Below are 16755 nucleotides of genomic sequence, written 5' to 3'. Positions count from 1 at the left end.
GGGTTGTTACTCGGACAGTTTTTCTAGGAGATACATTTTGGGGTGTCTGCTCGGGATCTTTGCTGTTTGGGGCACTGTGGTGGCTCCTGTGCAGCTGTGATACTGAAAGTTACGTAATGGTATTTCAAATACCAGCAGGGTCACCCATGGTGAACAGGTTTCAGTATACTTTTCACACTAAGACTTGGAAGAAAGGCCTGGTAATCTACTTCCAAAAATCAGCCCACGAAAACTCTGCAGATCACAACGCAATCGTGTCTGCGGGAGCGCCGGAAGGTGGGTCCTCCAGGTTGGAAGGTACTCAAAACACACGGCGGCCAGTGATAGACTTGGGCTGCCTGGTTGTGAAGAGGGTGTGGGGCTGCGCCAGGTCACACTCCTTCCATCGTACCTGCAGCTGACTGCTGGCAACTTAACAGCAGGCCACGAGCCAGCCTATGACCAACGTCCTTTCAGGGGAAACTTCCCGCTCCCGTAGGAGCCGTCACTCTGCCAGCTTGCTAGCACCCTAGCACCCTGCTCCGTATCGCCAACAGCTGGTTGGACCAGGATCTAGGACCTGATCCAAGTAGGGGCATTCCTAGCCTCTCCTGGAAACGAAAGAGTCCAAGGAGATGAGAACCAGGGAGGTGGAGAGCCCTGTAACTAAGCACTCCAAGGCTGCCAAGAGTAGATCCACAAAGGGGCAGGATGAAAAAGACACTGGACGGGAAACTCAGGCTAAAAAATTGGGTCAGGCCGGAAAGGTAATAGGCAGGCATGGATCAGGCAGTTCACGTTGAGTAGGGGAGGAACAATACGGCAAAGGACAGTGGAAACGACCGCACAGTTTGAGGAATGTAATCAAGGTCATGGCTTTGTACTGTGTATATAAGCAATACAACAAAATAGAAATGAATTATTTTTAAAAACAGAGGCAGAGTCCTCAGAACTTCTAATGGCTTTCCTTTCCCGCTTCTAGCTCATCACGAGACTGCTGTTCTGGGCTCTCACATGTTAGGTCTCACTGCCACCGAGTCAATGCTGACTCATAGCGACCCTATCGGACAGGGTAGAACTGCCCCTGTGAGTTTCTGAGACTGGAACTCTTTATGGGAGTAGAAAGTCTCATCTCTTCCCTGTGATTTTGAACTGCTAACCTCACGGTTAGCTGCTCCATGGGTAACCACTATGCCATCAGGACTCCTACTACAAGTTACATCCTAACTTTTAATCAAGTATTAATCACATTTGCTCCAGTGAATTTGAAGTATATTTTAATGGCTTAAAAGCCAAAGACCTGGCCTAAGACAGTTGCCCTTCTGGCCCCAGTTCCTTGAGTGTTGGATTTACGTCCCAGGAATTCTGATGGCATTTCTTTGCTGCTCTGCTGTGTGTTGATGCCACAAAGCCATCCATCAACCCAGATGATCTGCTTTATCGCTACAATCAGCCAACCCGGCCGTGGGAGCAAGTGCCTGCTGGTGCTTGGCTAGGAGCGCCGCTGAGTCATCTCATTTCTTGCTGTCTATGAACGTATCATTCCATAGCTTAACCATTTCCCCCAAACGCCAGCCTGGTTTTGCCTGTGAGGTTTTCGGTGGGTCTTTCTTTTACCCAGCACATCTTCTGGTGAGTTTTCCTTCTTCACATCCTGTTGGGACAACAGTCTCTCTGACAACATTCTCAACTCAAAGAAGCAAACGCACTGCCACCGAGTCAATGCTGACTCATAGCAACCCTGGGGGGAGGGGAGAACCGCCTTTGTTTCTGAGACTGTAACTCTTTCTGGGAGTAGAAAGCCTCCTCTTCCTCCTGAGGAGTGACTGGTGGTTTCGAACATGGGACAGACCGTGCCTTCAGTAGCCCAAATGCACAACCACCGTGCTAGCAGGGCTGAATGCTCGACAACATCAGCTGTGTGAAAAGGTATGCTGGGATGGAATATCTGAAGGGGTTGATGATTTTCTTGCCAGGGCATAAGTCATCCAATGCGTACTTGATACATACACTGTTGCTGTCCTTTCTGCCAACTTGGCGTCCACTCATGGGGACCTTATGTATGAAAGAGCCGCTGCCTGCTCGTAGGCCATCCTTAGGTCCAATGGACACAGGTTTGAGGGCCCTCATCTCCCAGCACACAGTGGGTAGCATTCTGCTGTGGGTTTGCTGTTGGCCACTTTCAGAAGTAGACTGCAGATCTGTCCTTAGATTGAACGTGTTCTCCATGAGTCATCCTGCTGGTACTGAAATACCAGGGGCTGAGCTCTAGTCTCATAGCAACCCGCAAGCCACCTGTTCCGTGATAAACTGACAGACAGGTGGTGCTTACATGAGCATGTCAGAAGCAGACCCCCCCAGCCCAATGATTGCCCTCAGCAGACAGACCTGACAGAGGAGAAAGGATTGCCCAAGGAGCAAAAGGCTCAGAGCAGTTTTCTCCAAAAGGTGATCTCACGTACTTGGGTACCGCTTCCAAAAAATGTGGTTTTGCGGTTCAAGCTGGAAGCCTCGCTTGGGAAGTGTCAGGGCTCTCAAGGTAAACGAGCTACTCAGGCAATTTTGAAGTGTCATTGGTTATGAGCCAAGAGCAGCAATGCAAATCCAAGCAGACTCATTCGACTTGATTTCACATGAAACGTTTCAGGCAGTGTGTCTATAGGAAAAGTTCAAGTCGTAGGTCTGCTTCGAAGACTCTCACTCCTGGAGGAAAAAACAAAACAATGACCTCAGAGTCTCCTAAATTGGATTATAAATTGGGACTCAAACCTCTCCATCTGGACCCAGGGGCTTGTGATCAGATGTTCTGGAAGCACGCGGGACTGGGAGAGGTGTGTGTCTCCCCCAGAAACAGGAAGGAAACAACAGTAACAGCACAAAAAGAAATCTAACAGCAACAACAAAATCTCAAGGTGCTCTGTAAACCACCTGGATCAGAATCATCAGGAGGGTCTTATTAAAAAACAAACAAACAAAAAACCGGAAACAGGTTCTGAGGTTCAACTCTAGATCCACTGAACCAGAACACCTGCCTACAGGACTAGGGGTGTTGTGTGTTTGCTTCTAACAAGTTCTGGAGGCATTTCTTACACATAGTACAGTTTTAAGCCTCCATGGGATGTCTACAGGGTCCTTGGGTAGGATAAACAATTTGTGTTCAACTCCTACTAACCCAAAGATTGGTGGTTTATACCCACCCAGTAGTGCCAACAAAGCAAGGTCTGGCAATCTGCTTCCTTAAAGATTACAGCCAAGAAAGTCCGATGGAGTAGTTCTATTCAGTAACACATGAGGTCACCATAAGTCAGAGTTGCACTGAAGGCAAAGTGGGTTTAGAAATTTAGGGGTGGGGGAGATATGTATAAGTCTCAGAGGATGCTTACATGAAAAGAAAATCAATAGCCTTAGCTCAGATATTCATGATTCCTAGTTCCTCCCATCTCTTGTCTTAGGTAGAAGAATGACAATATAATAATAGTAGTAACAATATAGTAATATGCTAACAATAACAGCAGTGACCGAGTATCGATCTCTTACAATGCCAGGACACAGTACTGAGGACTCTCCATGGATAACTCCAACAAATCCACACAACAAACTGACGACAACTCCATTACATCCCAGCTGATACAGTTAGAGGCTCAAAGAGAAGGTAGCGCGTACCCAAGGTCACGCAACTGGCAAGTGGCTGTGATGGTACTTACAATGCTAAAGGGGAGCTGGTATTTAGAATTCATCCTTCCTCTGCCGTAGCAGTCCAGCAATCATAAAGATGGTGCAGAACTGGAAAGCGTTTTATTCTATTATATGTAAGGTTGCAGAATGTGTGTGTGTTGTACAATAACTAAGCACCATGAGGCGGGCCTGTGTGGAGGGCCACAGCTGTAAAGTCATCCTTAGCAAGTGTCCCCAGGGCAGCTGAGTCTCATGAGAGCAGGGACTCCGATCTGTGAGCAACTGAGAAAGGCCTGGGGACCAGCTCCTCTGTAGTTCTGCTTTGGGTCACTTCTGATCCCTTTGTGTGCCAGTCTGTCTGTATTCTTGGACCAGCTCTAAGTCTGAGCTTCTCTGCTTACCCATCGCCTTCATCCTTCTGTGACTGCTGACTTCCTCCTCTGCCTCCTGTTTACTTCAGCTCCCACTGCCAACTGCTTCACCCTCTCAGAATTCCCTCGCTCGTTCAAACGCTTGAGAGAGATCTGGGTCACTCAACCAATGCTGTGTCAGACCACTTACAGGTTGGTTGGGTGCCTTGGCTGAGAGGGAGGAAGAAGGGGGTCATATTACTATACATCATGGCTGCCCAAAGGCCATCAGGGTTTGCGAGCACGTAATCCTGGGCAATTGCCCTTTTCAACATAACATCGCAGGAGTCTTCATCCAGGTCTCAGACTGTCGTGGACGGAAGTACTGCTGTCACTTGCCACTCCAAATCCTGGTGGTTAGGGTAGGTGAGACAGATTATTGGCTGCTCTTCCTTGATGGAAAGGCAGTATGTAAAGAATAAAATCATCCACTCTTAGGATAAAGCTTGTTGGGTCCTACAAGGGAGGGATGGTGGTTTGTTTTGCACATTGCTATGTTCCAGGGACCTACGTTCGTGGCTGGCACAGAGGAGGCCCTTATGAACGCATGCTGGCTGAACGAGCGCATGACCGAATAGCACTGCAGCATCCAGCAGCTCTCACGCTGTGCGTCAGGCATGGGAAATGGAATTCCCATGCTGCCTTTGGTCCTGCCCCCAAACAATATTAATACCATCCTCACCAGAACAAGCTGCAGATGGAACTCTAGAGGCAAACCACGTATGATTTGCTTAAAAGCAAATACACATAGTTTGGGGTCATCTGCTGGTTTCAATTCTTGCTAATAACTGAAAATTAATTGTGCGGCCTGGGAAGAGGCTATTTCAAGAATCCCCAACGAACAAAGATGCCAACAAGGAGGTGGCAATAAACCAGCGGTCCTCCACCAGGGGGGACTTTGCCGCCAGGGGACATTAGGTAATGCATGTCACTGCTGACAGCTGTGTGCGTGCACACACACACACACACACAAACACACACACACACGACATGCATTGGTTGGAGATGCAGCTAAACATTGTATTAAGCACAGACCGTCCCCCAGCATCCTTTACAACGAAGAAGTGCTTGGCCCCAACATGTCAGTCAGTCGTTGAATGAAGGCTGAGGAACCGACTTAAAATGACTGGGTCCATTTTTCATAGAAATTCTCATTTCCTGACACGGTGGCCTTCTCTTTCTTCATTGAGATGCTCAAAAGCAAGCGTGTTCCCAGCCTTTCCCCACATTTGGGAAAGAAGGGAGGACCGAGAAGAACAGCAGCATTTCTTTTATTCAAATTTTATTGGAAGTTTACAAATGTATTACAGATATCAGGAAAACATCATATCCATTTTACAGGGCACAGAGCTCAAGCAAAATGTTCACAACAGTCTCTGGCAGAGCCCACACCAAAGGCCTGCTGCAGACCTTCCCAACAGGTAGCTTTGACAGCTGACACACAACACAGCCTCTGGCCTGGTTCACCTCCCCGAGCCCTTTGAGGTCTTGTGGACACACTCAAAATGACAGCGGGAGAAGGGGAGAGCGGTCCTGCGAAGGAAAGAACATGTTGAGGAGAGAGAAAAACAGCCCATGTTCTACTGTGCCGAGGAAAGTGGAAGACACACAGGCCATTCGATGATGCCAGGGTCCCTGCCAGAAGCAAACCCCTTTGCAGAAAAATACGGCATCAGCTGTAGAGGCTTGAGAACAGACAGTCTGTCCTGGGCAACCCCTCACTCTCTCCACACATTTCAGCAAAGCTTGGTCAGCCATCTATTGCGTGTCAAATGGCCAAAGGCCCAGTGGGGCCCAGGGATGTCTCAGGAAGTTTTCAGGATAATGCTTTTTAAACGTTTCCCTCTTTTCCTTTTAACGGATTCACTGTATTTCAATTACAGAAATACCTTCCTAATACTACAAGGCTTCCCTTCTCCTTTCTCTGCCCCCACCCCCCCACCCCCAGGGGGAGCTAGTTTTGTCAGCAGGAAGTAAGTTTATTAAATAACGTGGCTCCCAGCAGTGAGTCGTGTTTTATGGGAGCCTTGTGTTGACTGGGATACTACGATGAGAAAATGTGAAAGGAATCCAACCCTGTCTTAATCGTGACCTTGATGACTACAACCAAATGGCCCAACAAGCTCTGTTGTGAGAAAGACCCAGAGGAGCAAGGCATGGGAGGTGAAGCTCCCTTGCCTTCCGGGGATTCCCTTGCATGACAGTGAACTTCAGAAGGCAGCCATGGGACACTGCCTTCAAATATCAGGCAGAGCAGGCAAGGCGGAGGAGCTCTGCACAGGGACTTGTGTCCACTGAGCCAAATTCAAGTCCCTTTCAAGCCCCTGAAGGAGCCGATCAATTGCTCAGAGCAACCCTTCTGGCATGAAGTATTCCGAGAACGGGTTCAGATGTCCACCTTCCCCTGCCATAGGAGACAGAGCTTCCTTCTTAGGGGTTGACATCTGGTTTCTGTTAGGCAGAAGCACACATAGCGCACTTCTCCTTGGGATCTAACGAGTTGTGTTATTTTAGGTTAAGAGGTGGGATTAGATGAGGCACCATGAGCCGCTATTTGACCTCAGCAAAAGCATGTACAGAAGGCTGCCTATAACTGGCAAGGAACATGGGATTGAAAAAAGGAGGCCAAAGAGATAGGTCTTCATCTGGTCTAAAGAGAACACCTTCCATTGGCACCCACCATCTCGAGCAGGGAGGGTCTCACCATTATTTGTGAATGGCCCTCCCTAAGGTCCCAGGGTACTACTGCTTTTATGGTTAACGGCGAGAGAGCCCAGGCTGGGCAGATGAGAGGAAACCCCTTTGCGCAGCGACTGATCAACTGCTCCTGGCTGGCTGGAGCATCACTAAGGTTGACTTAACAGCCATGGGGTTAGGTTAGGGTGGCTTGTTTGTTCTACCAGAGCATCCTGGTGGTGCAGTGGCTGAGTGCTTGATTGCTGACCAGAAGGTGAGCAGCTGAAATCTACAGGTCGCTCTGCGGGAGAAAGATGGGCAGTCTCCTGTAAAGATCTACAGCCTGGGAAACGCTATGAGGCAGTTCTGCTCTGCCCTGTAGGATCAATATGAGTCTGAAACCCTAGGCGCATCAGACACATGAGAAGTGGCCACGAGCAGGGGCCGACTTGCTGATAACGGGTAAGCAGGAGCTCCACTAGCTTCCCTCCATGTGCATTCCCAGTGAGGTGCCTGGCCAGGGTGTGGCGGGCAGGTAGGGAGACTTCTACACGGGTGACACAGATGGCACGCTCCTGTTTGCAGTCAGTTTGACCTTGAGGCGTGCCTCTCGTGAAATCTCAAGCTCTGGCCCCTAGCCCCTTTGGTTCGCTGGATGCTCCCTGGGCAGCCAGCTCAGAAATGGCTAATTCCTCCTAGGCCCTTCGGGGCCTGGCTATGTGTCAGTTTCTAGGCCAGCTTCTTCCCTTTGCTGACGGGGGATGGAGTTCTCTTGGAGAAAGGTCAGAGGTACCCTGAAGAGCAGGGTGTAGAGAGTTGCTTTCACTGGGAGAATTCTGTCATTGGATTTGGGGCCAGAGAGGACAGACTTATTTTCAGCTGTTTGCTAAGGGATCGACTTGCCTTTTCTCTTTTATCTAAAAATATCTTTTTATTCTTATCAATCAGAAAACTCAAAAATCCAAATTGGGCTCACTCAATTTCTACCAGAAACCTGCCACTTTAGAAGTGCGGTGTTAACACTTTATTTCTTAATCAATTTGCCAAGCAGTTTACACACTTACTATACAAACGTAATAGTTAATTCTCCAGAGGCTCAGATTAATTAATAAAGCACTTCGATATGAAGATAGCATGCGGAAAACAGCCACAACCAACATTTGCATTGCTTAAAGAAAAGTCAGTGACAATGACAAATGTCCTATTAATACCTGAAAAGCAAATTACTTTAATACATCCTGAATGGAGTGCCACTTCCACATCATTTTCAGCCTTCCTTTCCCCAGACCCACTTGGAATGGTGTCTGAACAGTCACTTTTCACGTTCTCTCCATAAGAAAATACTAGAAAATGTTAACTACTATACTGAAAAGAGACCACGCTCACCTCACTGTGGCAGATGGCCACTGAGACACACTGGGTAGGTACTACATCGACAGTATATCTCACTAAAGGTGGGTCCTGGTGGGTTCTTTCACCTGCCACAAGCCGTTAAGGGGACGAGGAAACTGGAAGAGAAAAGCAAGTGCTTCACTGTGAACTGAAGCAAGGTAGGACGTTTTTCTGAGTATAAACAGTACAACCGTTAAACGTCTTCTTTAAGCAAACTCACTTTTGAGCCCATTTCTCTGTCTGATCAACAGTCCTCAGTGTTCAAAATGGAAATTCCCCTCTCAAACAAAGCCAGCCTTTCAACGTCGCTGCGGTTAAATCTCCCGAGCCGGGCTCCGCCTTCTGTGGGAAACCCAGAAACTCAGCCTACTGAGCGTGTGACACTGGGCTCTGTCTGTGGGCATGGGGGGGCCGTGTGGAGCCTCACTTCTCTAGCTCCCTTCCCAGAAGTTTCTCTTGTCCGTGACCTTCTTTCTTAGTCCTCTTTGGCTTGGACTCTTGACCTACTTTCTGTTTTCAAATCCCCTTGCTCCTTCCTCTGCATCCTGGACTTGCAACGGAGATCCCACGTGACTCCCCAGCCCCCTCCGCCCACAGAACCTTCCTGGCCCTCAAGCCCAAATGCTTAAGAGTTCATTTGCTTGGAGGACAATTGGTTGCCAGGCTAAAAGGCAGTGTCAGTCTGCCTCAGTAAAGGAAAGCAGATAATACAATCCAGGAAACATGAGCACCAGAAAATAATGCCACATTCAAAATAACGTCATGCTGACATCACACAATGGCACCACTCACAGTCACTTGAATTGTCCCCAAGGGATAGATCAACAGTAAGCAACTTCAATGTTCCCAGCAGGGATGGCGTTTCTCACGGGACTTTACTGACACGGGTTAGTTTCTCTAATTGGCAAAAGGTACACTTGCAAAGGATGGAAAGAAGAAAAAGGCAAAACAAATGACTATCACTTTGTAGAGAATAAAGTCTACTGAGGGTGGGCGGAGTCTTAAGGATAGCTCCTTATGCAGGAATGAAGCATAAAAACTTTAGTATAAGAATTAGAAAAAAAGAATTTTTTTCCAGCCACAAAAAAAAAAAAAAAAAAAAAGCCAAATTGAAAGTGTTCCTTTGAAAAAGGCCTCACGGACATGTAACAAATTTATATAGAAAAAATAAAATTAAATTAAAAATAGAGGTGGCCCTGGCCCACCTTTGAAGACTACCACTCACAGACAATGCGGAATGTGCATGCAAGTCCCCACTGAGTCCTATGATATAGAAATTCCTTTGATATTACAAAATACAAAAATATTTTTATCAGAACTCTCATTTACATTGCATTTACAATGGACATGTAAATAACTTAGTCTTGGGTCCTGGCTAATAAAACAAATTACTTACTGGAAAAAAAATAAAAAATAAAAGAGGGGCGGGGATTCCTAAGAGTGAGCGAACCAGCGAAGAGTACAAGCTAGCAGAAAACAGTTTTGGCCATCTTGCGAGCGCGGCAGCTCCCCATGGGCCTGGTGGGGGAGGAGGTGACCACCCCTGGCCTTGAGATTGCCTAAAGTGTTTCCAAAGTGAAATGTGCAAATAATATTCAACATGCCTAGCGACTGTGGCTTCCTTTGGGGTCCACCTGTAATCTTGCCTCCACCCACGGAGGGTATTCCTCCTCCTCCCCCTCCTCCCATCAACCCCTCCCAAAGCACTTCCAAAATTTAAAGCAGGGCAAGTTCCTGATTTTACATTCTTCCGCTTCCATCAGCCCCCAGCCCCCACCCCTCGGGGCAGATTACGAAATGATGCAGTTTTTGCTCTTTTGTCTTTTCCTGCCGTGCATCTGTCCTCTGGCCCCCAGCGTGGAGGACTTGGGGAGGCCGTAGGAGCTGTACTTGTGCAGCAGCTCGTCGCTGGTGACGTATCGCAGGCGGGCGGGCTGGGGGATGGGCTCGCCCAGGAAGTAGCCCTCGTTGTCGGACTCAGAGGAGGAGGAGCAGGTGGAGCACCAATCGTACTCGGCGAGGTAGGGGCCCCAGCGCTCTCCGAAGGCGTTCTGCAGCGCCAGGTCCGACACAGTCCTCGGGCACTGGCCGTACAGGTCCCGCCGGGAGCCGGGGCCCAGGCTCTCCTGGAAGCTCCGCTGGCGCAGGAAGTGGTCGTAGTCCTCCCGGGCTCTCAGGGGCGGCCTTTCTCTGAAGCGGCCCAGGGCCTCGCGCTCGCCGGCCAGGTGGAGGGCGTTGTCGGAGCGCGAGCGCCGCGAGCGCCGCGAGCGGTGGGGCCGGCAGCGGCGGTGGTCATCGCCGCGCGAAGTGGCTCTTCTCCGGGTGCGTTCGCTCAGGGGCTGGATCCTCACCCCGTCCGGCCCGGGCAGCTTGCTGCCCGCCATGCCGCCGTCGAAGTCAAAGCTCTGATGCATCCGCCCGTGGGCTGGCAGGTCTCGGTACCCGATGGGGTTGCCCAGCTGGTGCAGGTTCCCCTCCATCTCCTGGTACTGCTGGGCCGAGAGCAGGCTGCGGACCGACTCGGCGCTCCGGAACTGCATGGAGGAGTTCAGCGTGCCCATGTTGCTCAGCTTCTCCGACACATTCATTCCTGAGTCTTTGCTGAGGTCGGGCATGGAAAACCGGGACAGGTGCTCCTGGCGCTTGGCACCGCCATCAGCGGAGAGGCCTGCGGAGAGAGAGGACAGGATCACAGCAGGCCGGGCAGCCGTGGCGCCAACGCAGGGCACCGTTCTGGCTGCCCTCCGTCTCTCTAGGGTCACTGGCACCAAGGCGCTCCGAGGGCCGGGAGCGCGGGCGCTGTGAACCCACCAGAGGGGCGACGTCCACCTAGAAAGGGGCACAGCCTTAACATGCATGCTGGTCCTCAGAGAGGCATTTTACTACTTACAAATCCCGCCAAAGGCTCATAAAAGTTACTTAGTGCTCGTTTTGGATGGAATGCACGTTTCCCTCTTTAAGGCTCTCACTTTACAAAGGGATTCAATGACCTCTGAGGATCATGAAGAACTGTAAGCTACATAGACAAACATTCTGGAGAGGGAAACCGGATGCTATCATGGCCAAACAGTTCCTGCCAATCTCGGGACGAGAGCCTGTGGTTAGCTGCCATCAAGACCGCTCTGGCTTGTTCTGACCCAAGTACCTGGTCCTGGGCCATCTTCACCATCCTTAGTACACTTGAATCCACTAGCTATTTTTAGTACCTTCCACACAAGAAGGCCCTCTTCCAGCACTACATTGGATACAATCTGGTTGTGACCCATAGGTTTTCATTGACTGAGCTTTGGTAAGAGACCTCCGGCTTTTCTTGATAGTCTTTCATAGTCGGGGAGCTCTGCCGAGACTCGCCCACGATGGGAAGTAGTTGAAATACCAGTGACAGAGCTTCCAGTAATCTAGCAATGGCCAATCTGACCCAGCAGGCCAAAATGACTGGCAGGTTCTAGAGTCTAGCACTCCATGTTGGGCGTTTTCACTGCTGTCTCTAAGTGGCACATAGCAGCCAGCCTCAAATGTCTTGGGTACTAAGTGGCTCCTGAGAAATAATTCAGGCTTCTCAGAGGGCTATTTTATCTTCTCAGGCTGAGCGAATCACTGCTCCAGTGTTCTAAATGGGCCTCTGGGCATCTTCCCCTTCCCCTGGGGAGGCATTTTGAAAAATACTTCATTGGCTCCTAGCAGTGGGACTGTGTTTCTTAAGTGGCGTGAAATGGGCTCCAGGTATCACTGAGGGGCAAACCATTTTGAAGGCAATGGGGGATCTTGACCCTCTCTAGTAACGTCCATTGAGCCCATCTTAAAGCAGCGCTCTCTGCGGAGGGCGATCCAGGAGGCCAAGCCTCAGCACGCTCCCACTCACTGTACCTTCAAAGGAACAGCAGCGTTGCCATTTCTGGTTGTAGACAACATGGCCTGGGCTCATTATCAACCCCGACACTGATGGTTCCTCCCCATCTTCCGAAGCCAACAGCTTTCTCTCTCCACCCAGAAGCCCAAAGCCACGCAAATGAGCATGTTGGAAAAGTACCTGGTATAAACCACACAACGTATATACTTGTATACCTCTCTGAGTATGTAGTAAAAGTTTGGATATCACCACCCTGGTGGTGCAACAATTAAGTGCTCGGCTGTTAACTGAAAGGTGGGTGCTTCAAACTGCCAACCGTCATATTAGTGGAACACCAACTGTAAGCATCACCTAGCACCTGCATGGAAGTGAAATCTTAATAGTTTTTGTAAAATTTATCTGCATCTCAATAGTACAGCTTTAAAAGGTACTGATGCTCATTAAAGTTGTCAATGCTAAACAATGGATAAGGCTTTGGAGCAACTGTCCTGCCAAACAGGATACTTACTCTCTAGTAATTTATGTTTTAAAATTTCATTATTTGGGTCATTTTCGGGGCCAGAGGAAGGGGTTCCCTCAACCCCTGCTCTCTCTGTTGCTTATCTCAGAGACACAAATTACACAAGCTGATTTCCAACAGTCTAATCACTTCCAGCGCTGCCCCAATCCGAAGGCAGAGTGAGGACATCAGCCTCGCGTGATGAATGCGGAGCCAGAGTGGATGAACTCTACTAAGGCAGAAAGAGGGGGGAAAACCCAAAAAACCAAACCACCAATCTTCACAATCACAGCTAGCAACAAAAGTCCTCTCTGGAGGCAGCCCCATGGCCTCTGTGAGTCTTTCTACCCTTGCCTTCCAATGGAATGAGAGTCAGCATAAATAAACTTGCCAGCTATCAAGAAGTCACTCACTGTCTTGAGTCGACTCGGAGAGACACCGGCTGCGTCGATCAGAGCAGAACTGTGATCTACAGGGCTTTCAAAGGCTGAGTTTTCGGAAGTAGATTGCCAGACCTCTCCTTGGAGGCACCTATGGCCGCCCATGAACCTCCAATGTTTGGTTAGCCACAGAGAGCATTTGTACCTCCAGGGATTCCAAAAATAATCTAGCAAATATAACTTCCCAGACCCTTTTCCCAAACCTGTCTTCCATGAACTCCAAAGTGTAGCACTTCCGAGGACATCTCAGGTGGAACAGTGTCCTATTTCAATGAGGAGCTAAACACACACACACACACACACACACACACACACACACACACACACAGAGCAGCCTCCCATCTGCTTGGAGAGGTTCTTGCCCTCTCCCATTGCACTTCTTTGCGTTGGGACATCCCAGGACACCCTCAACCACCTCCCCTAGAAATGAAAATGCTCAGACAAGAACAGGGGAGCCCTGTTTACCATCAGCGTTACCCAAACATAAGCTAGTCTCCCGTGGGACCGTGTGGATGGAGTGGAAAATACCTGTTCACTCCAGAAAGAGAAACACTCACAACTTCTTATTCCCCAATTCAGACTTTTCTTGCGCACACGTCAATGAACCCCTTTGCTTTCTGCAGCCAACGTTGTTCACAGATGAGCAATCGCTGTGTACTTGCCTCCACAAAGGGTAGTTCTGTGGTTAATTTCATAGTTGGCAAAATGAAGAATTCTTAAGTAGACACAAGGCCCTACATGACTTGGCTCCTGCTTCGCTTTCTCAGATCATCAACGGAACATTCCTTGTTGCTCCCTCTGCTTCAGCTGCACTACATTCCTCCTCCTCCTCCTCTAACAGACCAAAGAGCTCATCCCAGCTCTTCTTGGAAAACCCTTCTCTTTGCTGGGCTAACTTCACCAGATCATGAAGGCCCTCAACAATGATGTTCCCCCCTGCCTTCCCTAAACACTCCTTACTAAAGTAGCAAAGTTGTTCCCCCAAACCAGTCACTCTGTAGTACTTGTACTCAGGTACCCACTAGATGCAGCCTGACTTAAGTCTACAGGTAAGTTGGTCCCTACATGGATCCCTCTGGAGAGCAGGGGAAAGGAGCCCTGGTGGCCCAGTAGTTACCATAAGCACTTACTCAGTTGCAAAAGGAAAGGTCAGTGGGTAGAACCCATCACCCACTCTGCAAGACAAAGATGTGGCTGTAGAACGGAGGGAGAACTGCCTGATTCGGGGACATTTCTGGCCTGGGAAACCTGTGGGAAAGCTCTACCTTGTCCTTAGGGTCTCTATGAGTCACCATTGACTTGACCCCAATGAGCATGAGAGCAGGGATTTTTATCCCTAATGTGTCCAGCTGGGTATAAAACTGAACCTGGCCCTTCCAAGGCTTTCTCTCCCATGCTTCTTGCTCAGACTCTCTCCACCCCCCACACCTTCCCAGGTGGGTCGGAAGCCACGTCGCTCCCTTTATTCAAACTTGCCAATCAGGGAACTACATGATGTTCTCCCAGCGTCAGCCAGAAGTCTCCAGCCCTGAGAGTGTATTTGTGGTGCCTTGCTGCGTGTCAGTACTACTCTTCCCATCCTCAGAGTCTTCTGACAGGGTGTGCTTCCCAATAAAGCCTATTACTTGATGCCTGCGTTTCAGCTCGGATCTTTTTCTATCCATCCCTCTTTGCCCCACACCTCCGAGGTCCTAGCACAGCACCTGGCACCCGTTTGGTGCTCAATAAATATTTGGTAAGTGAACAAAGATAGCTGATTCCTCACAGCTAGCAATTACCCTTTGACCTTCACAAGTCCAGAGCTCAGAGAATAACTGACTATAATCCAAACGAGTGGGACTCCAAACATCAGGAACCAAAATACCATGATCACACCTGCCAATCTCACCATCTCTTGTGGTTCATTATACGGCACACCATCTGGGGTTTCTCCAATTTTAAAGTCGCAGGACAGGAGATTTATAATTAACTCCCCAATCTGCAAAAATGTTCTGCCTTATTAATCACAACTCTGGAGATCTACTTAAATTAGCAGCTCCCAGGTTCCCAAGATGAAATGGTACGATCTCAGCTCCCACCTGATGAGAAAACCACTCTCTCTCTCTCTCTCTATTGAACTAGAGAGCTATTTCCTGGCTTAGTGACTTGGGGCAATTTTGGAACTGCTCAAAATGCATCTGCAAAATGGGGAGAAAAAGTGATAATGAGCTGTGATGGTCCGATGAGGTCCAAAGTACGATTTAGTGCCAACACTCCTCAGGACTGTAAGGAACATGTGTAGATTGCTTGCATGCGCTCTTGACAAACTCTAAGAGGGCAAAAACTACAGCCTCTTTGCCAGCACAATCTCTGTTCCTTGAGACTCTGGATGGTGCAAAGGGTTGGAGTTCAAACCCACCCAGAGATGCCTCAGAAGAAAGGCCTGGCGATCTGCTTCTCCAAGCTCACGGACTTGAACTCCCATGGAGCGCAGTTCTCTTGGTGCCCCGTGCTCCTCGGTATGGGAGGAAAAGTGGAGCAAGGCTGAAACCTCCCCAAGAGAAGAAAGGATGACCAAGAAGTTACACCCTGCCAACTAAAGGCCAAATGTGTGTTGAGTGCATGACTGTGAATGAATGTGTCAAAGGAGCAGGGCACACAGAGCCTGGCGGATAGCACTGTCCACTGCACATGAGCCTCTGCTGTCAATCATGTCGACCTCCAAATAGAGCTTGGTGCTTCTTTTCTATTCAGATGACCTTCAATTCTTCACTCCATTTGCTTATTGAGAACCAGCCCATGTCAGCATGTTGCAATGCAGTATTGCCCGCCACATGGCGCTCCAAAATGTGACTCCCCTCTCCTGCACCTAATGCATCTTTTCTTGCTGCCCAAGCCATGGTATGCGCATGTATGCACATTATGTGCATGTAGGTCTCCTTGTGTTGTGTGTGCCTGTGTGTACACATGTGTGTGTGCACGTGTGCATATATGTGATGGAGAAGGTCGGGATTGCAAACTATAACTTCCAGAGACCTTGGGCTGACACATTTAGAACTGGCATTCTCAGTGCCCCCAGGCACTGTGGAAAACCTGGCAGAAGAATCCCGACCAATGCCATTTTTTACAAAGTGGAACACTGTTTTATTAATAGAAAGTGTTTGTTTCCCTCCTCTCTGAATAACTCGGGCTTTGTGCGAGCTGCTGGCCATGCTGTGAAAGACCCCAACTTGGCCACCTCCCGGCTCACCTCAGCCAGGCGCCTCTATACCACTGTCTAGCCCACAGGGCTCTGAGCTTCCCTTGGGCCTGAAGGCCTTGCTCTGAAAGGGGAGGTCAGTCCCAGAGTTAGCCAGTGGGTTTTCGTGGCTAAGCTGTGGGCGTGACGGAGCAGCCATGGACACGGTAAGCTACTTGAGCATTTCAGTCCACGCCACACTCCCTCACTGCAAACAGGAGGTCTCGGAGGAGTAAGAAAAGAATCTGCGTCTTGGAGAACCACTGGGGGCTGAGGCTGATGAAGGGAAAGGCAGCCCTCGCTGGTCTAGGCCTGGAGTCCCTGGTGGTGTAGACGGTGAACATGCTCAGATGTCCCTGAAAGGCTGCAAGGCGAGTGGCTGGAGCTCACCCAGAGACATCTTGAAAGATAATCCACTTCTGAAACATCTCAAACAACACACTCACTGCCATCAAGTTGATTCTGAATCACAGCGACCGTATAGGACAGGGTAGTGCTGCCCCTTTCGGTTTCTAAGACCGGCACTCTTTAGGAGAGGAGAAAGCCTCGCTGTTCTCCCAAGGGTCCGCTGGGGGTTCTGAGCTGCTGAACTTGCATGTGGTTAGCAGTGCAATGTG

At 49.4% G+C, this 16755-nt stretch overlaps 1 protein-coding gene across 2 annotated transcripts in view; it reads right to left on the bottom strand.

The window, feature by feature from the left end:
- Nucleotides 1–5329: 5329 nt before the first annotated feature.
- Nucleotides 5330–16755, bottom strand: part of PRICKLE2 (prickle planar cell polarity protein 2) — a 181002-nt gene continuing 169576 nt past the window's right edge. For both annotated transcript variants that reach the window (XM_045289881.1, XM_004702414.2), the window contains exon 8: nt 5330–10800. In XM_045289881.1, coding sequence (XP_045145816.1) covers nt 9923–10800 — 878 coding nt within the window. In that variant the 3' untranslated portion in view covers nt 5330–9922. The remainder of the gene's footprint in view (nt 10801–16755) is intronic.

Source organism: Echinops telfairi, unplaced genomic scaffold (genome assembly GCF_000313985.2).
Source record: "Echinops telfairi isolate 266 unplaced genomic scaffold, ASM31398v2 ScPeMD7_31;HRSCAF=116, whole genome shotgun sequence".
Classification (NCBI taxonomy): Eukaryota; Metazoa; Chordata; class Mammalia; order Afrosoricida; family Tenrecidae; genus Echinops; species Echinops telfairi.
Note: the sequence above shows the minus strand (reverse complement) of the source record. Positions and strands in the feature narration are given on the sequence as shown.